Source organism: Marmota flaviventris, chromosome 17, assembly GCF_047511675.1.
Source record: "Marmota flaviventris isolate mMarFla1 chromosome 17, mMarFla1.hap1, whole genome shotgun sequence".
NCBI lineage: Eukaryota > Metazoa > Chordata > Mammalia > Rodentia > Sciuridae > Marmota > Marmota flaviventris.
Window position 1 is genome coordinate 47,050,055 of NC_092514.1, and position 24,288 is coordinate 47,074,342.

General features: G+C 42.8%; 1 protein-coding gene across 3 annotated transcripts; it reads left to right on the forward strand.

The window, feature by feature from the left end:
• The first annotated feature begins 8,890 nt into the window (after positions 1-8,890).
• Positions 8,891-15,475, forward strand: Tmem100 (transmembrane protein 100). Of its 3 annotated transcripts, none has more exons than XM_071604015.1 (3): positions 8,891-9,016; positions 12,615-12,767; positions 14,190-15,475. In XM_071604015.1, the coding sequence occupies exon 3, from the start codon at positions 14,243-14,245 to the stop codon at positions 14,654-14,656; it is 414 nt and encodes a 137-aa protein (XP_071460116.1). In that variant the 5' UTR covers positions 8,891-9,016; positions 12,615-12,767; positions 14,190-14,242; the 3' UTR covers positions 14,657-15,475. The 3 variants fall into 3 exon arrangements, with proteins under 3 accessions (XP_071460116.1, XP_071460115.1, XP_027806163.1); XM_071604014.1 differs by lacking the exon at positions 8,891-9,016 and adding an exon at positions 9,693-9,745; XM_027950362.2 differs by lacking the exon at positions 8,891-9,016 and having other exon boundaries at positions 12,510-12,767.
• Positions 15,476-24,288: the final 8,813 nt, after the last annotated feature.

The window sequence follows — 24,288 nt, forward strand, 5'->3', positions numbered from 1 at the left end:
CCCTAAAAGCATATGTGGCTGGGACTTTTGACCTGCTGCTACAGAATTTTATAATTCGTAAGTGCTTTTGCAGTCCACGTGTTCAGGGCAGGAAGTGGTTAAGGGGAAAGCCCTGAGCAGCTGCAGCTGGAGCAGGATAAAGGTGGCACATGGGGTATCAAGTCCACATTTCCACGCCACGGGCTCTTAGCAGAACTCAGTCCGAAACAAATTCTGCTAAAAGGAGGGCAAGAGATCTATAAATCAGCTACCACAGTGCGGGGAGAACAGGCAACAGTGACAGAGTGCCCAGCGTGTGAAATGTGAAAGGAAGTCATAAAATAGGTAAACAGAGCGAGAGCAAAGGTGAGGAGCCCTTCTCACAGGCCATAAATAACTGGAGAGGCCATTCCATGGAGGAACCACCTAGGAGAGTCGCTACTAACTGAATTCTGAGCAGTTGCAACTGCAAAATCTGCTCATTTACTATCACCAGTATTAGGGCTCAGAAATCAAGGGAGTCGCCGGCTGTCCCAGCAACAGATCAAAAAGGAAGCAGAACAGAATAGAGTGCTAGGAATGGGATGCAGGACCCCTCGAGGACACAGTCAATCAGACAGGTCTAGAGCAGAAATGATTCCTTTGGCCTGGCTGAGTCTTTCTCAGGAGGCATTGCTGAGATGGGAGCGTAATGCAAAGCATTATGACCGGAACTGTTCAGGAATTATGTCAGTCTGGTCCCCTATTAGAGATTCAATTGCTTGTTAGTTTTTCTTGTATTTATGATGGTCTTTTTGCAGGGGGTAAAAGGGTCCTTCTGAGGATTGAACCCAGGATCACTTTGCCTGCCATTGAGCTAGGACTCCAGCCCTTTTATTTTTATACTGACACAGGTTCTATCCTTGTTGCTTAGGGTCTCCCAAATTCACAGAGGTTGGCCTTGAACTTGGAACCCTCCTGCTTCAGCCTCTGGAATCTTTGGAATTACATGTGTGTGCCATTGTGCCTGGTGTATTTATGATGTTCTGCAGGAAAGGAATTCTCCAGATGTTTTTATAAAGTATGATACTATCTGGGTGGACCCGAGTTTGTAGTGTTTTCCAGACTTTGTGCCCTGAGAATGTAAACACGAGAGCAGAATCCCTTAGAACATGCTGCCTTGACCAGGCTGCTTCCTCCACTTTACCCTTCAAAGCACCCGCTCTGGTTATATCCACTTAATAGCCCAAAGCAGCAAGACTGGTGTTATTATTCCCCTTTCCTGAATGAGGGAAACTGAGGCATAGACATGTTAACTAATGTATCCCCAGTCACATTTTAAGCTGATTAATAAAACATGCTAGAGTTTCTGATGCCCAGAACCAATAAGAGTTTTCTCAAGAAACACCTATTATCAGTTTCGCCATACACCTGGTGCTATCTTTGCACAGGAGACATGAAGAGAAGGTTTGTATGCAGCCTACTCTTGAGAAGCTCTCAGTCTCTCAGATAAGAGTTAAACAAAAAGCTACTTTCTGCCCTATTTGATGAGAGTCAGGGTATGGGTAAGCACAGGACAGGGTTCTCAGCTCAGGACAGTTTTGCTCCTCAGGAGCTATTTAGTAATGTCTGAAGTTCACTCTGGGTTGTCACAGCCGAGGGGGGGGGGGGGTGTTTACTACTGGCATCTAATGAGTAGAGGCCAAGGATACTGCTAATTATTCTGCAAGAACAGAACAGCCTTTCACAATAAAAGAATTTTCCAGTGTAGAAAGTCAAAAGTGCCCAAATTGAGAAAGACTGGCAGGGAGTATCGTGGGAAGATCAGGAAAGGAGTTCAGGCTGACCTAGTCTGAAGCTTCCTAGTAAAGACTTCTAGCAGCAGGGGATGCTTGAGCTGGTCAGGAAAAGATGGATAGATTCCGAGGATAAGGGCCAGAGAGGCAGGAGGATCCTGAACAAGTCAGTTGTTTGTGATTTGTAATTTGACCCAAGCTGGAGCTGAGGCTAGAAAAGAATGGGGAGACAGCTCCTGGAGGGAGGTCTTGTGTGTCATGCTGAAGGCGAACCATTGATGGGTCTTCACCAGAGGAGTGGTCTAGCTAGGTTTATACCTAATAGTAATACTATATCAGTATGGAACAGAGGATCTCAAACTTTATCAGGGATATAAATCTAAAAATGCAGATTCCTGACCTACACACACACACACACACACACACACACACACATACACACACCATAGAGCAAATATCCTGGTGCCATAATGCCATCACATAGTAATGCAATGGGATGGATTCCAGGAACCTGTATTTTTTTTTTTCCCAGCACCCTGTGCAATTCAGGTGGTCCCAAGTCTTTGCTGGTTTATGGGACATATTGATTGTGGTAAGTTTAGAATCGCACCAGGAGGGAAATAAAAAGGAATTCTAGAAAGAGAGGAGTGCACAGAATCAGCCTTTTCACTGCTTCAATCCATCATGTGAGAGTCCAAACTGGGAGCTCCTAAAGAGATCGGCTGCCTGAAGGGAGTCACACCAGAGCACAGCTGCTTTTGGATTCTGGGGGCTGGGAGAGGAGAAGCTCTTAGGAAGTGCATGCTTCTTGTGACCAGAGCACCCCGTCTTGGCAGCTTGCAGGGAGCCCAGTTGCTTCTACAAAGCCTGTCAAACTCCTCCGTCCAAAAGCCTTGTTGGTACAGCGGGAACCTGCTTCCTGTTCCCAGAGAGATTCACCCTTGGGCTTTCCTCTCCCTCTTCCCTAAAGTTGGCTTGTCCTGTGTCCTGTCACATAAAACTGTGAACTGAGGTCTCGGACTTACGTCATGTCAGTCACAGCAGAGGGAGGCTCCACAAGTGTCTCTTCTGGCCCCTGCTGGGGCTTTACTTTCAAATTGAATTGGCATTTTATTGAGTGCCCCGACACACCCCAGTGTTTCTCACTGCATTGGATTTTAGTCAACAAGAGTGGAAATCAGTATGCCAACACTTGCAAACCTCAAATTTCTGTTCAGAATTGGAGAAAATTTTGCACTGTAGTCTGTCCCTGAGCCAGCCGCCTGTGACTCTTCACAGGGAAATAGATGGATATCCACAGTGCGAGGTCAATGGCTTTGCTGACAGATGTTGCACCAGGGATTTTTTTTTTTTTTCCATTTTTAAAGAAGAAGCTTCCTACAGCTGTCCTTGCCTGAGTAGCAGGGCTAGCTATTTCCTCAAGTTGTCTTGTCTCAGTTCTCTGATATTCGGAGCTCACAGAGGATTAAAACGAATAGAATAAAAGGAAATATGAGTAATGGATCTTCAGACAGAGAACCCTATCCGATGGGACACTCAGAAGTTGGTGGGCTTGCCCATGCCACAAAGAGGAAAGAAGATTCCAACCCAAGTTTCCTGACTTTCAGTTCATGGCTATTTTCATTGCACAACAGACGTGGAGAGGCAGAAATGTTCATTTGATTGTGGAAGTGATCCAAACGCTGATGCTGTGACCCTAGGGGAAAAAATGAGCAAGTCCTATCAACACTGTAAGGAAAGTTTTCCAAACTAAGCTTCACTTAGAAAAATGAAGAGCAAGAAATAAAGCAGGGGAGAGAGGTGCCCTGGGGCTCCCGAGTCCATCAAATTGGAATTCCTCCAAAGTTTATCAATGGCAGATTCACTGACTGGGTCCAAGTGGCCAGCTGGAGTTCAAAGAAGACTTGGTGCCCTCCCTGTGCCCCGATGGAAGAAACATCATGTTCTCATGCCGTGGCCACACGCTCTCCTGGGATCCTTGGTTTTACTAAGTTCTACGTTGCTTTTACAAAGACAATAATGCCTCTTTCCTGTGTAGTTTATTTAAGTAAACAAGAAGGAGACAGCACGCTGCTGTCTCCTTTGCGAAACAAGACTTTACAATTTTTATCTAAAGAAAGAAAGCAAAAGATCTGTTCTCCGCCTTGTTCCATAAGATAAGTTTATAAGATAAACAGTTCTATTTTGACCTCAGTTCAGCTGGGCAAATTGTTCTGTTTCCCACTACCCACCCACGTTGTGGACATCAAAGACTTTCTAAGTGGATCGAAATGCTTTCAAAAGCTTTCTTGAGCTGGTCCTACCCTTCAGCTGCGAACCACTGCAAGGGATCTGTGGCAAGGCAATTGCATGTTTTGTTTTGTTTTCTTGCAACATGATCATTTTCAAATTCAGAAAGTTTATTTTGGGTTCAGTATTTACTCCTTATGAGCCACAGAGAGTATACACATTGTCTGAACACAGAAACGATATTCCACAAGGGTCAGGAGGACATGCTTGGGTCAATTGGTTCAAGTCTTGGGTCCAACCACTTTCTAACATATGGCCCAGGGTAGGTCCCTTAACCTCATCACTGTTGTCATGGAACTACTTCTGGCACCTACCTCTTGAGTTATTTGCATAAAATGAAATGATCAATCTGTAAAAGTTGTAGAGCATAAAGTAAGGACACAATAAATATTGACGCTTCTTACTAGGTCAAGCTTACGGGTGGATCTACGTGGATGGCAGATGTTATGGATGACAAGAAATGAGACAAATGCCAATAATAACAGGATAATTGAAATGGAATTATAATTATAATAATGTTCTATAATTATGTATTATGAAATATACTATAAATTATTGTAATAATCACAGAATTGGAATTATAAGGCATAACTAATGTACTTAGCACTAAATATCTGGATCCCTGAAATAATCTCTTTGAGTCATTATCTGAGTTTTCAAGTTGACATTTGGTTTCAACATAAAGTCATTCTTTTGCCTATTTGAGGAACTTCTGGAATATTTTCCATTCAACCTGACATTTTAATTACCAGAAAACATATATGGGATTATGGGATGCTTTTTCCAGAACTGGCATTATAGAAAAAATTGTATATATATTTTTTTTTCTGAGAAATTTAATATTGAACATATACTTAATATATTCTTTGCATAGAGTCGGTACAAGTAAAGGTACAAATCGGAATTCTTAAAATATTTTCTTGTTTTTGCAGAAAGTTAGCCATCTTGAATCATGTATGTGAGTGTCAGCAATTGTGTGTGTGTAATAAAATGAGATATAAAGCCATTCATAATTTTAGTGGAAAATTCACCAGTGAGCCTGGTGATAAGATTATCTAACAAATCGGAAAATAGAGAATAAATCAGTAGTCAAGTAGCAAAGTCAACTTTCTTTAGCATTTGCCTCTGCAATGGAGAAATGAACAGTTGTACTGATAAAATTAAGTCTCTACCCCATGCCCCACAGCTACTCTTTGTCCTGTTCCCTCTATTTCTGCTAACAGTGCCACCAAGCTATTACTTACCCAGGATTTAAAACCTTCCACACTGTTTTCTCTTGATAGCCTCCCCCAAAGGAAGTTCATTGCCAAGTTTGGCTGATTCTAACCATTGGAGTAAGTTCCCACCTGTCCATATTCCTCAGTACCAAGTTCCCAGTGCCTCTCACCTGGTTAGTCACAAAGGTTTCCTAGCTAGTGTCCCAGCCCCCAGCCCCCTTCCCTGTATTGACTTTCTCTAGAGCATTCTACCAATTCAATGCCAGGCCACTGTTTACAATGCACAGAGCTGAGTACAACATCCTGCTCAAAACCACATTGCTCTCAGAATAAAGTCCAAACTCATCATCTGACCATAAACTATTTCCAGTTTTACTTTGACTGCACTCTGCTGCCCTGGGCTTTCTAAAATTCAGCCAAATCAGCTATTCAACACTCCACATAGAAGACTTGGACTTTTTAAAGCTCTGTTTGTATAGAGGCTATGCCTTCCACCTAGTATCCCCTTCTCTGCCCCTCTACTTATAATGTCAAATATCTGTCCACCTGGCAGCATCCGAGCCCCACCCCCATTCACACCCATACACACCTAGACCAGAACTGATTAGAGTCCTCCCCAGCCCTCTCATAGCATTTCACTCTTCATCCACTAGTACAAAGATGATCTACATGACCATGGCTTTCCTGTTCTGCGCTGTAAGGTCTCTGACAGTAGAGACTTGGTTTTGGCCACTGATTTTTATCTGCTCAGCTAGAGCATTTGGCAAGTACCTGGCCTCCAAAAGGAGTGCAGGACATGATGGTGGAACTGAAGTGCTTCTGATGGCAGAAGAACGGGCTGGGTGTCCCCTGAAAAGGCCCCACCACTATGCCGTCTCCCGTAGACTCTGCACATGCCATCCTGCACCTGTCCTAGACTCACACCTACCCAAATCTGCTGAGTAGAAAAACTCCATTTCTCAATACTCAGATGCATATTTGGCCAAATACATAGCTTACTCATTAAACCTCTTTCCAGAGAACTAGGGGGACCCCTGTTGAAGTAAGTGGACCTTTTTTTGGAGTTTGTTTCCAAGATTAAATTCAATGAGACCATGTCACCCTGTACACAAGAAAATGAGACTGAAGCTAAATCAGGAATATGCATATAATCTAATAAAAATCAGTAAGCAACGGTGTCCTCATGGCATTCCATAGAATGAGAGGGACCTCGGTGGGAACCCTGGCTCTGTCTCTTTCCCTCATAGTAGACTAAGAAATTACTTCACCCTGCTGAGTTTTAGTGCCTTCATCAGTACAATAAAAACAAAGTCCTGAGATAGGGTCTGTGTGGTGCATAATAGATGCTTGGTAAGCATCTGCTCCTTTCCTCTTCAAACTGAGCACGCATGCGTGTGTCCACCCAGAATGAGGGAACCCTGGACCTAAACCCAGCAACAATGCCATTCTCTGGATTTCCATTTCTTTCTCCACAAAATGGAAATAATAGAACTGCTTAATGGGAAAGTATGCTTGAAACTTGTCTGGGCCAAGCATAGAGCTCACAGTCTATGGTTTAAACTGAATTTTTCATTATTTGGGGGAAGGGCAAGTCCTGATGGCCCATCTTCAGCCATTCATTTTAAGACCACTTCTGCATTATATGGCATATTGAGACAAATGTATTCTGCTCTATGAATGTGGAACTGAGACAAGCTAACTGACTTACAGGGAGACCATAGCTGATTACTTTTTAAAAATTTTTACACATGGCAGGATGGTTTCAAATCCCAGCACTAGACTGAAACCTAAAAATTATGTGCTAGTTAGGTGCTGGGAGCCATTAGCCAAGTAGGTATGACAATTTCCTTGCCAGCGTACCCCATGTTGCAGTGACATTGAATGTAGGTGACCTTGCTCAAGGACCAAGGCGGATTAGGGCGTTCCCCGTTTAGGTTCCAGGTTTAAGGTTTAAGATTATTCCTGCTGGGAATAGGGCGTATCCTGCTGCCTGAGTTCCCCTTGAGTTCTCATGGGATTCAGACAGTATTCTTTGGGAGATAGAAGCCCAGTGGAGGTGGATTTGGGCAGAGAACGTGGATTTGGGCAGAGAACGTGGATTTCCCCAGAACGTGATTGTAGACGGCTGGTGTGAGTTTGGGAATAAAGAGTTGCTGTTTGAATCTACAAGCTGTGTGGTGGCTCGTGATTGTGTGCCCAGCCAGACTGCGGCATTTGTGCCCAGCCAGACTGCGGCAGTTAGGGGTGAACTGGTGACATGTAATGTTTGTATACAGCATTTTATGGACAGGACAAGTGGCATTTGTCACCAAGGATTGGAGGATTGCTTCCGTAAATAGGGCAGAAGTTACCAGGAATAGAAAAGAGTGAAAAGGTTATTGTGGTCTTATCCCATTCCTTTCCTGGGAAAAGGCAAATGTGGGTTCTTACAAGTTTCAGCAATGGGTGACCTACAGCTCACTACAGGAGGATGAGACTAGAGGTATGCACTTGTCATAGCAAAGTGTCCTCCCAATTGGCTATAACTCTTCTTCTGTGCTTCCTCATCATAGGCCTCCAAAGAATAATGTCTGTAAATATAAAGGATTGTACAAAATGCATGAGGATATCTCAGAAGCTCAGAGATTTCAACATATATTTTGATTTCGTGTGGGGGGAGATACCAGGGATTGAACCCAAGGGTGCTCTTCCACTGAGCCACATCTCCAGCCCTTTTTATTTTTTTATTTTAAGACAGGGTCTCACTAAGTTGCTGAGGGTCTCCATAAGTTACTGAAGCTAGCCTCAAACTTGTTATCCTCCTGCATCAGCCTTCCAGGTCACTGGGATTATACGTGTGCACTTTATGATTTTCAAATAAGAAAATCAGTTCTTCTCATCTTCAGCCAGAATGACAATTGATACCCTATTGAAGTGAGAGATGATTTACTCAGCACTCCTTAAAGTCTGTTGTGTCATTTTGTTTCAGTGAATCTGGGTTTTTTTGTTTGTTTGTTTGTTTAATGGTTATGTGTTTTTGTTGGTTTTTTTGTTTTGTTTTGTTTTGTTTTTTTAGTTTCTCAGAATGAAATGAGTTCATTCAGGGGCTGGGAGGTGCATTTTAAAAGATCTTTGCTGTCCTTTCTGTACCCACATGGGTCTTATAGATTTCCCAGTGACTGGAAAAGGATCAGCAAATTATAAATCTTTCTTTCTATCTAAACCATATCCCTTGTTCTTATTGTTACTACCAAATCTTTCTTTTTAATATGCTAGGCCTCAAAGAAAAGTGCCTTGGGGGGAAAATGGGGGTGGGGGAGACGATGACATGACCTGCTATCCAAAAGGAACACAAAAGCACAGATTGCTTTCCAAAATGTCCCTGATTTCAGAACATAACTGTGCACACGCCCTTAAAAGAAGCGGTAGAAAGGAGAAAACCTGGCCAGCTTCCTGCATCTCGCTGATCCAACTGGACGGGGATGATGACCAAAATCAAAGGCGCGTGGTGATTGGACAGAGGACCTAGAGGAGCTGGCATCTTCCAGGCTGCTGGAAAGGAGCCAACTCAGCCACACCAAGCAAAAGCAAGCTGAGAGCACACAGGGGCAGGTAATTGAATGCACATGGGGCGCTCGGCCCAAAAAATGCAAAGTTCCTGTGTTCCCAAAGGAGACTTCAGGTCCTCAACCTCCCTCCTTTCCTTCACTGGCCTCCAAAAGGAGTGCAGGACATGTTGGTGCAACTGAAGTGCTTCTGAAGGCAGTAGAACGGGCTGTAAGTCACTTTGTCTTATTTCTAAGAAAAATGATTTTTTTTTTAATTGGAAGGGAATTCTCTCCACAACACAAAGTTCCTAGCTCTGTTATTTCTGATGCCTTTGGCAACCTCAGTTCCCAGGAGATGTGATTTTCCAGTATGTCCTTTCCGTGGTGCCTTGGCATCCTCTGATGAACAGCTCCAAGTAGATCCTTCCCCTGACCTTAGGGAGAGGACTTTCACAGGCACCCAAAGTCATTTTACTATGAGCCTTATCTTCCTCCTATTCTTTTTATTATTGGTATGATATGATATGGTCCTGTTTCCCACCCCCACACACTCCCCAAACCCTATACCCCGTTAAGAGTGCAGAACAAAGATTACAAATTCTTTTCTGCTGGTTCACAGAACTTTAGAGGGATGCATCAGAATGGGAACTTTGGAGAGGGAAAACCTTGGAAATGAATGTGAATTGGGATATAAAAAGACAAAACGGAGGCAATGTTGTTTCAACTTAGTGCTTTAAAAAAAAAAGTATGAATTACATTCTCATAGAGGAAAGGCAGAGTAAAATACAACAGGGTTTAAGGGATTTCCTCTCACCAAATTGTCTCCGGTCCCTTAATGGTGTTTAAGCCTCACTGAGTACTTTGTGTACGATCCCTAGCGTGGTGATTTGCATCCCCCTCTCCTGGTTGCTCCAGGCTGGGGCTGGCAGCTGTCTCAGTCTGATTCTGGCTGAGAAAGGTAAGGATCTCTTCTTTGCTCTTTGAAAGAAATGTTGAATGCCTGCGGGGGAGGCGGGGGGGGGGAGGGGGGGTGAGGAGTGTTGATATAATTCATGCATTTGGAGGCTTTCAGAAAAGTTCTCCAAACTTACAAGAGTCTTCTAAAGCCATGTGCATTATAAAGAACCAAGGTTCCCTCTCCCTTCGGAGGGCTTGCAGGAAGAAGCCTGCTTGCACTGTGAATGAGATTTTGGATTTGGGAGCAGGTGTCCCCAAAGGGTTCCCAGCCTGTTTCTTGCCTTCCAGTCAAGAGTGGAGAGGGATAAGCAATCAGGAGGACGGGGGAATGCTCTTTGAATTTCAGCTTGAAGGGAGAAAGTCAGGTTAAGCTGCCTGTGTCTGGTTACAAGGAGAGGTACCTGTTCTGATACCAATTGCATTTTGTCCTGAAGCTTTCTCCTTATTTATCAGTACAAATCCTCCGTGTGGAGCAGTGTATCTGTGTATCTAGGTGCGCGCGCGCGCGTGCACACACACACACACCACAGAGTGCAGGAGAATGGGGTGAATGAGTCACCTGAAGCCTGAGAGGGTGAAAGCTTTGGTGTCAGAGATAGACAAAGCTTCTTCCGTCCTCCCTCCTGGGAACAGCTACCTCACCTTGTTTTGGATACAGCCCAGGGCTCACCACCCAGGGCTGAGAAAAGGTGCTGCTGGCCTCTCTAGAAATTCAGAGCATGGACCTTTGACTTGGTAACAGGGAAACATGATCTTCAATAGGAAAAGTGGTACCCAGAGTTTCCTTGGAGTTTCTGTGCTTTTGCATTGTGTGTATGTGTGAGTGTGTGTGTGTGTGTGTGTGTGTGTGTGAGAGAGAGAGAGAGAGAGAGAGAGAAAATGACTTGCACCAAGCAATAGACAGGAATTGCCCTCTAAGGTGGCAGCTCTCAGGTGGGGAAGATCGCTGCTCTGTTAGAAACCTCCAGTTAATGTAACCAGGTGCCCCACTTCACCATTTCCTGGGGCAACTTAGGCAAGTTCTGAAATACCCTGGTTCTACATATCCCTGATCTCCATCACCAAGTGACAACTCCCCCTGTGCATAGTACTTGTTTCTTTAGGTCCATCTTTATTTAAAACTGAGGATGTTGTGGCCGGGGTCTCCAGGTGGCCTCCAGGTATCTGTAGCCCTTTGCGTGTGGGCTCCCCCACTCAACCAAGTCTCAAGAAGTTTTTAACTTTTTTTTTTTTTTTTTTGGAAGTGAAAAAGTCTCTCTATGGCCTCCATTCTAGAAAAAAAAAAAAAAGGAGGAGGGGGTTCTGTTTCCTCTGTGACAATAGCATCAAGATTTTCTTTCTAGAGGAGGCTGGAAAAAGCAGGGTACCTTAGAACAGGTGAGATCTGGAAAGGACCCAGACCCTCTGCCTGCTGCTAGAGAAGTCTAACAATCCCACAGGAAGGAGGAAAGCAAACCTCTGCCAGGAGTTAATGGGGATTTGCAGATTCGCTGTATTAATTTAAAGGAGTCAGTAATACTTGTACAGATTTTTTAAATGGGGGACAGGTAACTCTGAGCTATAGAAGCATGGGAGATCTAGGGCTTTATGTATTTCATATACTTTAAAATATCACATAGCTTGTCTGTAAGGAAGCATAAACCTGTAAGCGACTTTTTGATGATGGGAAGTGTGTGTGTGTGTGTGTGTGTGTGTGTGTGTGCATGTGTGCACGAGGGTGCTGGGCATTGACCCCAGGTCCTTGCTCATGGTAGGCAAGTGCTCCACCACTGAGCTACACCCCAGCCTGGAAATAGACTTTTGACTTTATTGTTTGAGAATATAATGTGTCAAGTCATATATGTTTGAATGTTAAATTACCTTGCTCCTTAAAGCAGGCCTAGACATAAGCATAGGTGAGGGGCTTGTGACAGACTTTTGTGATTCAAAATCTACAAACAAGCACCCCTGCCAGGTGATTTATCTACCCATTAGAAACCAAGGGTTTCTTTCTGCCTGTGTGACCTTTGTCAGTTTACTTAACCTCTTGGAGCCTTCATTTCCTCATTTATAAACTAATGAGAACTGATATTAATGTGTGACATTCCTTAATATTATGCCATACCCATAATAGTTGTTCTGTAAATAGTGGCAATGTGGATGCTCCTGCTAATGATGATTTTAGCATGCCAAAATGCTACTTCTACCCTAAGAAGTAAGCAATCCTGTTTCAATCAAGATGATGGTTTCCCCCTTAGCCACACACATCAGTAATTTTCCACCCTCCTTCCTCAATGAATTAACATCACACTAAGGGAGTGAGGATTAAGCTTCAGATGACCATCACACACATATAATTCAAGAGTACTGGCAAGACCTAAGAACACGGACTCTTGCTGGCATAGAAGCTGTACTCAGTTGCTGGTGACTTCACAGCTGTGTCTGCCTCCCCGGCGCGGTGCATCTGTCCCCTGACTCTGTCCCCTCAGCTGGATCTGCAAGGCTGACTCTGGGATTCTCTTATGAAAATGCCTGATGGGCTGGAGGTTAGCTGGGGAAAAAATGAGTAATTCAAAGCAGCCTGCTTAGTAAACGCTGCAAGAGAAATAAAAGTAAAAGCTGACTCCTGTCTCTGGGGACTCTAGAAATGATCCTGACTTATCATGTCACTGAGCAGAGTTGGGGAAGCCAAAACTCGGAATCTGCTGGCAAGGAAAAGAAGGAAGGAAAAAAAAAATAGGGAGGGCATAGGGAGGGGCAGACTGGAGGGGGAGGGAATAAAAAGAGGGAGGGAAACAGCACTTAGAAGCAGAGGTAGCTTGAAAGAAGAGTTCCAGGCTTCAAGACCAAACCAACAGCAAAGTACGTTTCTGTCTTTTTCTTTTCCCCAGAAGAGATCCAGACCTCTCATTTGATTGACAGCCCTGCCTTAACAGCCTGTTTCCCAGAAGTTTTACAAAGGCGCGCTCAACAGTTGCAAAGAGTCTTGATTCTTTCCTTCTAAGTCGAGTGATTTCCCTGGTAATGGATTGTCTCTCTCTGAGGTAGGTGTGAATAGTTTTGGGGACAGAGTTTCATTTTCGGGTTAGCGCAGTCTCCGCTGTGGGAAGACTTCTTTTTTGTTCTTTATTTTCAGAGTGTCAAATATCCTTTAACTGACCTCACCAGATCTTAGGGTATCATTGAAGAGCAGTGATTAATTTGGTGATTAAAATTTATGTGGAAGTAGGCAGCCTTAATAATTCGTTTCATTGCTTAGGAATTGATATTTTGACCACCTAGGGCTACAAGGAACCAGTGAGGTTTTATTTGGGCTTGCATTTTATTTTCAAATGATGCTTAATATATTTAAAGGAGGAATCTCATCTCAAGTTTCTTCCCGTAAATTCTTTCAGTAACTACAATTGTTCAGGCCCTGGAGATCCAAGACAGCGAATTCCCTTAGCATGCCCAAGCAGCAGATGAGGTTTCTCAGTGATTCCTCATAGAAGCATTTCCATTAAATGCTTTTGAACAAGGGTCTCAAGTTTTGTCCTGGAATTTCCAGTTCAAAAATATTTAGAATGGGGCAAATTTTATACCCAAAGGATTGGAGAAAGGAAAAAAAAAAAGAATTTGTCAAATTTTGCTGACTACTTGGCATGCTTATTTGTTTAAGAAGGTCTTCGTATACATAATATCAAAATTCCTGGTTGAGGTTAGTAGGAAATTGCTCTGACAGTTGATTTTGATCTATGAACATGAGAAAACCCAAAATTATACTCCATGAATTTGTTGAATTATTTCTTGCTTTTTTTTTTTCATTTCAAATGGAAGGAGAGTATTGCCACATTTCTGAACTCAAATCCTTGCCACGTTGTCGCCAAACTTTTTGCTGAACTGCCCATCTGCAGTGGGGTGGGGTGTCCCAGGCACATGCTGTACTGTGTTTAACAGGAACGCAGTAAAGACTCACTGGCAGTCAGTAGTTAAGGAAGAGCATCATCTGTACGCTGGCCACTTGTCTTGACACTGATTTCACGAGCAGTGAATGGGTGACAGTTTGGAAAGAATGCCTGTTATACCCTGCAAAATTGGCAGAGCTTAAGTTGCTCTGAGCTGTGGAACTAACGGTTTATAATGTTGTCTCCTCTTGAATGAGGATGTCTGTGAATTAGGATCCAGGCTCCTCTGTGTTTAGAGAAAAGAAAAGCAATAGACAAAGAGGAAAAGCTTATTAAAATAGAAAACATTTGTGGACCACCAGGGAATATTAAACACTGTAAAGTGCTTCCTGCTTTTTAAAAAATCTTCCCTTTTATGTTTATCTTGCTTTTTTGCTCAATGCAAAGACAACACAATCAATCAGGAGAAAAAAAAAATAGTTGATTTTCACATGCATCCAAGACTCCTGCAGAGGAGGTGCGTTTGCAGTTCTTTTTCAGTTCTTCTTGCTTAGCTGACATCTCCTGTTTCCATCTCCACAGTTTCCACCCTGCTGAAACCAGATACAGCCTCTGAACCCCGCTAGAAAGCAGCAATGGTAAACATGAATGAAGAGCCTGTGAAGGAGAGCCTGGGAGCCCCCAAGTCTCCCATGCCAGTGACATCGGAGAAAAGCTCGAAGAGCGAGGTGGTGATCAACACGACCCCGCTGGTCACTGAGGTCCAGCTGCTGGCCGCCACCGGGGGTGCGGAGCTCTCCTGCTATCGCTGCATCATTCCCTTTGCCCTGGTGGTCTTCATCGCCGGGGTCGTGGTCACCGGCGTGGCTTACAGCTTCAATTCCCACGGCTCCATCATCTCCATCTTTGGCCTGGTCCTCCTGTCATCTGGACTTTTTTTATTAGCCTCCAGTGCCTTGTGTTGGAAGGTGAGACAGAGAAGCAAGAAAGCAAAGAGACGCGAAAGCCAGACGGCGCTTGTGGCCAATCAGAGAAGCTTGTTTGCTTGAGACTGAATGAGACCAAAGGATGGCTCTGTGGCCCCAAAGCCCTGCTCTAACTTAATTCATCCAGAACCAGTGATGGAATGGGAGTGGCTTGGGAGCAGACTAGAAAAAAAACCAGGGAGTGGGGATTGAAGGTGGGGGGAAGGGGATTCCTCCTTTGTGAGGAGTCACCTGTCTTCTTCAATGCCTTCTTAGTGACTCTCTTCTTTAATGACAACCTTAATCCTAAGGGCTATTTCTAAGACCGAAGAATCACATCCCCCCCCAACACAAACCTGCAACAAACCTTTCTGGGGTGGTGGAAGATGGCACAGCATTAGGTAACATTTGGTTCACCTTGGAAAGCAGCCAAGAAGTGATGAGAAAATAACATGGTCCTAGCACACCAGACATCTGCCTCCAAAAGAAATACCCTGCACTCCTTCTTAAGAAGTCTGTATTAGAAACAGGTTCTGCTGAAGGTCTGCTGCATTACCTTGGACTTCACATGCATCTATGAAATTCTGTCACTTTTTTTTTCCCCAGTAAGTTGATTCTCTGACATCTGTGTTTATCTTTCATTTTCAGTAACTCAGCACTGGTGGTACTTTATCATGAAGAATAAACTAATATTTTTTATATATATTTTAACATTAGACAACTTAAGGTGATTTTAATGTTGTCTCAGAAGTGAACATGAAAGGTATAGGTAATAGATGACATGGGGGGGTTAAATTAATATTAAAATAATCCAATATAGCACTTTTAATGATTTTTATATAAAAGTTTAATGTATATTTCATTCAAAATAATAAATACTCATTGCTGCTGAATCTTCTTAAATGATTATTTGTTTTAGTTATTTTTACTGTGGTCCCAAATTGTCCATTTTCCTTTGGCTCATTTGCAAAGTATCAATTAATTGTGTTTCTCTCAAAAGGACAAGTTGGTTTTTTTCTTTATTGGAAGAGTTATTTTTATTTTTTTTCATTACTTTTAAAGAACAGTGTTAGTTATGTTTACTATATTCTAAAGGATTTCTATGCCATTTTAATTAGGAAATCAATGCCTGGGGTCAGAAATTTTATAATGTTCTGTTAAATGTGTCACATTTTTGTTGAATTAGTCACTAACTATTGCTTTAACATCTTTTTAAACAAGTTTTTAAGCACAGACCATAAGACAGGCATTATGTAGATTTTTCAGGCTGCTTATGTACTTAGTTCCAATATTAGGCAAATAAGGTTACTGCTAGACTCTTCTTTGGACATTGAGCTATTCCTTAACTCTAGCCAGAAATATTCCTCTTTTATGTTGTCAAACTAGAGCAGAAAGATAGTTGGTCATAAAAGCCTTAAAATTACAAGAATAAAACAATAAAGCCTAGCAGAGAACATTCCTTGAAAGGTAGTCTACTGAAGAGTTTGATTAAATATGGCAGGAGTCTTCTGGCCCCCACTACTCCTGGGTACTCAGGCAGTTTTGGTAACTGGAAACACCTTAATGATTTTGGAGGTCAGATGGTGACTGTGAGGATCAGCACTCCTCCCAACCTACTGCAAGCCAGTGAAAATGCTCAGTGCAGCCCCAAGGAGGCTGTGTTTTGAACACACCTTTTCTGTTTAAAGATAGTCAAAGGCTCTTCATGGCTTTATGAGGAAAACTCTTCAGCAAGGCTGAAGTTCTCCAATCTGCTCTAAACAGATGTATTAGCTTCTGTTCTCATTCTAACTCCCAAAGCTCCTAGGACTTAGCTTGGCTAGACTATTCCCCGTCCTGCCTCACGCTCTGGTTTTCTTGCCTCTCTGTCTTTCCTGTCTCTACACTTCTCTTTCCCTTCCTTTATAATGATATGCCATCTTCTCCTCCTCCTGTTTATCCAAATTGCTTCTCATCAGCACTCAAGCTCACGGGCCCCTCTTCCCAGAAGCCCTCCCTTTTATCTGAAAGTAGCTGCTTTTACACTATTACACTATTACACATTCACCCTTAGGATACCTTTCAGTTTCTAGCATCTTGGTGATATAAATATTTTATCTCCCTCCCAACGTTCCCAAGAAGTGTGTGACGTGTGATGATGTAACCTTTTTTTAAAAAAAGTTCAGCATGATACCTAATATAATGTCTTGCATGCAAAAAGGAGCTCAAGGAGAACAAAATTGAGATGCTAGGTGAATCAAGAATGAAAAATGAGAAAGCAGTTCATGCAGGTTTATGTACCATTCTTATCTCTTGACAGAAAATACTTGGTTCTTGACTTTCTGCTCTGTAGGTCACCCGACTCCACCCTGCTCCTCCTGTAAGCACCAGGTCTAAGTGAGTATGAACTATCTTACTTCTTCAGCTAGACCTCCTACCTTTCCAAATGCTTGAAAAACAAACTCATGAATCATTTCCGGCCACCAGGGGGCCTCAGACAGCTACCATGTCCCCAATGAAATACTTTGAAAGATTTATATTGTAATGACTAAAAGGGGATCATATCCGGGGATAGCAATATCTGTCCTGGCTGTGAGGAGCTGGAGGAGAGTCTCCATTTGACCCACCCCTCCCCTTCTCCAAACCACTTGACAGTGGGTTCTACCATGGGAAGGACTTGCCCTGTCTGGGGAACCTCCAGTCACATTAAAAAATACAAACCTGTGCAAAGCTCTAAGGCACAGAAAGAGCCCTATACATTGTGAATTTCAACTCCCATGAGAGAAATAAACTAGACTTGACTTATAATCACAATAATCACAATTATCTCATAATACATCTTCATTGGGCAAGGTCTATCTTTACAAATGGTTCTATTATATACAGACAAGCACATGTTAAGTGTGTGCATAAGCATTCAAAAATGTATTTAAAAAGTCATCTGATTCCACCTTGGATCAACAGTAACCAGTGTGTCACTTGGAAGGATTCCCCTTAAGCCCCACACATAGAGTGCACAGGAACAGCTTTTACCCTTATCCTGTGCAATGGATTTCTGGTCCAGGTGAGAACCACAGCTGCTTAGAGGTGCTGCCCCTGCCACCACTTCTTAAAGGTGCTTGCAGGGGTCATGTGAATACAGCAGATAGCTGAGACCAGAAATAAATCCAGCAAGTCAGAGGCCAGATCACAAATCCTCAAACCTATCTCTTTCTCCTGTAACACCCGAGAGAGAGAGAGAGAGAGAGAGAGAGAGAGAGAGAGAGAAGAGGAAAAAGGACTAAGAGGAGGAGGAAAAGAAGAAAGAAAGAAAGATAGATAGATAGATAGATAGATAGATAATAGATAGATAGATAATAGATAGATAGATGATAGATAGTTATCCTGATCTCCTGGTAAGTATTATGGCTTTAAATTTGGAAGATTTGGTCATGAATGCCAATTTTCCTATTCAATTAGCCAAGTGATCTTGAGAAGTTAAGCCTCATCTTTAAAATAAGGTTTGCTATAAAGAAATGATTATTTTTCAAACTATAAAGTACTCTGAAGTTACAAAATTTCTAGGTATAATAGTATCTAACGGTAACTTCATCTTCTTTCTCTACTTACTGTTCCAGTATGTAGGAAGCATCAAGCAGTCGCTGTTTTGATTAAATGGCTTTAATCAGTCACTTTAACTCTGACTTGTCCACAGACTTTTGAGGCCCAAAATAATCTGTTCTGAAGATGAATAGTAACTTACATTTCTTAATCTTATTCTAATTTCCAGTGCTTTTCACATGCACTGGAGTTGTCAAAAGGTGTATTTAAATGGGGAAATTTTCCTCAACAAAAAAGAGAGAGACAAATCCCCCTGCCTTGCCCCCCCCCCCCCCACCTGTCATTCAAGCTGGTCCTTGACACTCTACAGAAAGGAAGACCATGGTAAAACTCTACAGAGAGGCAAAGTAGTAAATTCTTGATTCTTGGCTTTTTTGAGCTTACCAGGGCCTGTATCCCAGTGATATAAGGCCTATCTAAGGAACTTTCATGAGTAATTTGATTACTTTTGACTTTCACATAATTCACTGACTATAGTACTTGATCTTGTGTATAAAAAGACTCAACTGCACCTAATATTAGTGAATCTACCCACACTACCCTGAGGCCAGGAGAGTAAGTGCCCACTTTATTTTGAATTTGAGTTCACTACCATTCGGGGACGTTAGGTGACTTGTTCAACCAAGATCTCATTCCAAAAGAGGCCTAGCACTGGGCCTAAGAAATTGACCTTATGTTAGAGTCAGACCCGCCCCTTAGTCCTTTGGGGCTGCTATAACAAAAATACCATATCCTGGGTGGCTTACAAAGAACAAGAAATTTATTTCTACAATTACTAGAGGCTGGGCGGGGGCGGGGGGGGGGGGGGGGTCAAGCCTGCTTTCTTATTCATAGAGCCTGCTCCCTGCACCCTCCCCAGGTGAAGGGCAGGGGAGTTCCTTTGAGGTCTCTAATCCCAATTAGGAGGTGGCCAAAACCCATCCCAAAGGCCCTACCTCCAAATAACACCATGCTTGGGGTTAGGTTTCAACATGTGAATTGCAGGGGTGTGGGGGCGGGGAGCACACACCTCAATATACAACACCCGGGGTGTGCTTAGCCACGAAGTTGTTCTCAGAAGTTCTCTTTAGGAGAGAGAGAAAATAAAGCTGTTCTTACACCTACTTTCAAAAATCTCTTATGAAAGTATTAATATACATAGAGAAAGGCGCACAGCTTGATGAATTTCCACAAACACGTGGAACTAATACTCAGATGAAGAAACAAATATTGCCAGCACCCAAAACCTCCCTTTACATCTGCTTCTGGGCACTCTTTCCCCAGGGGAAACACTGTTCTGGCCTCTAACACTTGGAGTCTTGGAGTAGTGTTGCTTTTTTTTTTTTTAACTTTGCATAAATGGAATCACATAGTGTACACTCTTGGTGCCTGACCTCTTCTCTGCAATCTTATATTTATGAGATACATCCCTATTGTTGTATCCAGTTATAATGGTTCATTTCTATTGCTGCGTCGGACACCTTTGTACAATTACACCATAGTTTTCCTTCGTCCTTTCTGCTATTGATAGGCATTCAGTAGTTAAGTTTCTAGTCCCTAACTTCCAAAAATAGTACTTTTGGTAACTGGCATCTGGCATAGCCCCAGTGATCCCTGACTTTTGGGTATTTGCATGCCTGACTTTTGGGTATTTGCTGCCCCAGAGTTTGTCTGTGTGGAATAGAATATGGCAGAAATGATGAGATGTCACTTCCAAAATTAGGTTATGAAAGACAAGGAGGCTTTCCTCTAGCTTTCCCTCTCTCTCTCTTGCTTTCTTTCTAATTGCTCTGGGGGAAGCCATTTGCCATGTAAGGAAGACAGGTAGGCAGCTATGGAGAGTCCACATGATGAGGAATTGAACCCTCCAGCCAACAACCACAGAAGAACTGAGGCCTGCCAGCAACTACCTGAGTGACAGGGAGTGGATCCTCCCCTGTGTTGTCTCCAACATCTGTGTTCCCACTGACAGCTTGACGAAAACCTCGGCAGAGCTTACCCAGCCAGTGACTTTCATGCAATCTAGACACTTTTGTCTTTGTAGACCCCTTCCTCCAGAAAGAAAGAAAGAAACAAACAAACAAAACACAGATCTCAAGTACTGCAAGGAGGAAATTAAACTGACAAATACGTGCCCTAGGTACTGTGTTTCCTGCAGTTTCCAGTCAAGGTGGCCCTGCACCCAGCTAGGTCACTCCCAGGTTACTGAGCCACAGCAATGGGTTTGACAATAAATTATTGTTGCTTGGGGTTGCTAAGTTTAGAGGTAATGTGTTGTGTAGAAATAGGTAACTGATATATTTCTCTTATAAAACTTCCTCTGCATGATTCTTGATGTGTATGTGTACGTGTTGCCATTGAGTGTAGACCTAGGCAAGGAATTCCTGGATTAAAGGATAGGTATGAATTCAGCCTCACTGCCAGACTTTCCTACCAGCACTATGAGAGAGTGGGATGCACCACATTTTTCATCAGTTTTTAATACTTCCCATCTTTACCACTTGTCATTCCAGGGGGTGTGCAATGTCTGCTTTTGTGTGTGTGTGTGTGTATCAAGAATTGAACCCAGGGGTGCTTAACCACTGAGCCACACCCCCAGCCCTTTTTATATTTTATTTAGAGACAGGGTTTTGCTGAGTTGCTTAGGGGCCCACTAACTTGCTGAGGCTGGCTTTGAAACTGCCATCCTCCTGCCTCAGCCTCCTGAGCCACTGGGATTACAGGTGTAAGCCCCTGTGCCAGGCACAATGTCTGCTTTTAAAGTATCTCTTTGGGAAAGGGGATGCAGTGGCAGCATTTGGTGTGCACCAGGACAGAGTGTTCTAGATAGAAAAGAGAAAGAAAGTAGAAAAATGTAATTAGCTCTGACCTTTCAAGGAAAGCAGCAACATACAGTCTTGGGAATGTTCTCTGGAGATAGAAGCATTTATCAAGCTTTCTCTGTGTTCCAAACGCCATGCTTTGAGCTTCACATGAAATGTCTCAACTGGGCTTCACAACAATCCAATGAAGTGGATACTATTATTCTCTTCATTTTACAGATAAAGAAATTGAGTCACAGATTCATGAAACCAACTGAGATCAAGGCCTCAAGTAAAGAGCACGGCCTAAATTCAAAATCCAGGACCCACCCGTATACCCACTAAGCAGATCCTGCCTGTACACAGTAAACTTCCAGCACCTAATTCTGAATTAATGTCCCAGACAGAAGCTGAGCAACTCAAGGTCAGGTGTCTTATGCGAAAGGGTAAGGAAATGAATTCTAAGTCATAGGCGATCTGTAGCCGGGCCTTCTTAGCATAACCTCCATATGTTTGCAGCATTTTACAAACATCAAGGCACTCTCTTCTCTGAACAGGGCACTGTCTCAGGACGCAGGTTACATTGCCATCAAGGCTGGCACATTCATTTTCGGCCTCTGTGCAGGAAATTCAAGATTCAGAAGATAAGCCAGCCTCATAGTGGGAACACACTTCAGGAGAAATCCAAGGCTTCTGCAGGTGGTGACTTGATTAAGACCAGGGCAGGTAGAGGAGTTAGCCAGGTGAAGGGAGGTGAGGAGGAGCAATCAGGAAGCTCCCAGAGGGCACACCATGACAGAAGGATGAAAGATCATGGAGTGAGTTAGCCTTTACCCTTTCCATCACATTGGGTCAATGTAAGATGAAAATAACAGAATACATTAAATGATTTACCAATTGCAAAATCTGTCCAAGTAACGGGATTAAAAAATATCCAATATCCATAAGGCTTATATTTACTACCGGGAACCAAATGTCCAGATTCTAATGGGAGCACAAATACTTTAATCTCTAACCATTTGGCAGTCCTTAATAAAAAAAAATATCATAATCAAAATCTTTCTCCTCGTCATATCAAATACTGTCTTCCTGCGATAGTGTGGGACTGTGGCTAAAGCTTGGGGACTTAAAAATTCAGTTTTACCACTTATTAACCGTGTGTCTCTGTACCAGTTTCTCTATGCCTCAGTAGTCTCATCCACATAATGGGAATAATAATGGTATTTCTCATAGGGGTGTAGTATTAATGGAATTAATAAAGAGTGCTTATGATGATGTCTGGTACTCAGTATATTAGGGTATTAGGCACTTTTATCATCTACCTCAAAATTTATTCTAAATTACAACTAACCGGTGCTTTGAGTGAGTCTGTGTGACATCAAACTATGAGAGCCATGAGAAAATTAGTGTAGGTGGGACATTGATGGAAAAACAACAGTTTATGTCATGAGTGAAATTGCAGATCCAGAGAGAAAATGCATTAGACCGTATCCGGCAGGAACCCACACCCTCTAAATCCATGAACTTCATGATGTTTTGGTTTCTCAGTCAGAAACTGTGTTCCACATATTCGTATCCAAATTTACTTTTCGCAAAAGTAACCCGGATGCTATCAGGACTACGTGACAGAGGGCTGGTTAGCCTCTGCCTGGTCCTTGAAAGTGGACAGAGCCTTTTCTCTTGCATGACCTTCCTAATTCCTCCCAGAAACTCTATGAAAAGTTACTGTCATTTTTACATGAGGAAACTGAGGTTGGGAGAGCTTAAATGGTTTTCTTTTGATCAAATGCTTTACATGTGATAGAAATAAGACTCACATCCCAATTCAGCTCTTTTGGCTGCAAATCCTTCTTCCCATTCCATCTGGCAACTGGCTCATTAACCCAGGCAGTGAGGGTTCCTACAGGATGTCCTCCCATGGAGTTCTATGTCCCCTGGCCATACAATTAAGGATGTTTCAACCCCATCTTGACATTGCTTATATCTATAGCTATGTTCTTCTGATTGTACCAAACATATTTTTTTTAAGTTATGGTGGTGAATCGAGTTGTGCATCAATATCTAAAATAAGGGCAGTTTTATCATGGAGAAAACACAATGTAACAAAACAAGGAGCATAGTTCACTAAGCAATACCTTTGAAGAGCCCTGAGTATAAAGGTAAAAGGAATGCAAAGTACTTCTTATCCATTTTTCCATCTTTTCCACATCCATCAAAATTTTCACAGGCCATAGCCTTATGTATGTTTTGGTAATATTGCAATAGTTGTGGTACCACATTGGTAAATTGATGAATTGATAATAATTGAGACTATTTCCCATCTACCTAGTTAGAAGACAGCCACATCCTAAAAATACCCTTTGCCAAGTGTTATGATTTAGATATGAGGAGCCCTCCCTCTTTGCCAAGTGTTATGGTTTGGATATGAGGAGCCCCCATTGTCTCCTTGTTAGACAATGAAAGAAAGTTTACAAGTGAAATGATTGGGTGAGGAGAGTCTTCATCTAACCAGTGCACAGTCCTTTTAAGTGGATTTACTTGGTGGTAACTGTAGGCAGGTAGGGTGTGTGGCTGGAGAAAGCAGGTTTCAGGGGGCGTGCCTTTGGGGTAGATATTTTGCGTCCAGTGATCAAAGCTCTCTCTGTTTTCTTGTTGCGTTGTTGAAAGCTGCTTTCCTCTGCCACACCCTTCTGCCTTGATCATCTGCCTCACCTTATGCCCAGAGCAATAGAGTTGGCTGTCTATGGACTGAGACCCCTGAAGCCACCAGTACAAAATAAGCTTTTCCTCCTCTGTGTTGTTCTTGTCAGATCTTTTGGTCTCAGTGATAGAAAGATGACTAAAACTCCAAGAAACCTTGAAGAGTAGCAAGCTCAAGGGGCACTACCTGGAAAAGGGAGTTGAGAAGCTGTTTGTGTTATTTTAACATAAAATGGCTAATCCATTCCTGGGTTGCAATGGCTTTGACAGCCATTGCTCTCAGGTTCCCAGGCATTTGCACTGGGAAATGTAGGTCATGTCCAAAAACAATAGAATTACACTTCAGCTCCATCTCAGCCTCCTACTGAGAAAAGCAAATAGATGATTTTCCATTTCAGTTTCAAATCCAGAAAGGATTGCTTCTTGTTTTGCTCAACGAGGATACTTGATGAGGGTTCAGACGGTGGCAGCCTGCCAGCCATAAATCAGTTATGATCATACTGTTGTATGAACCCAGGAAAAGGGGAAGGAGGAGAGCCAGAGAAACCAAGTTTGGGAAAGTCATACTGTAATCCTGGATATTTCCAGGGCCCAGTGCATAGTTAGAACACATTGCTTTTTTTTTTTTTGTATAGAGTGGCTAGTCCTGAGAAAGAG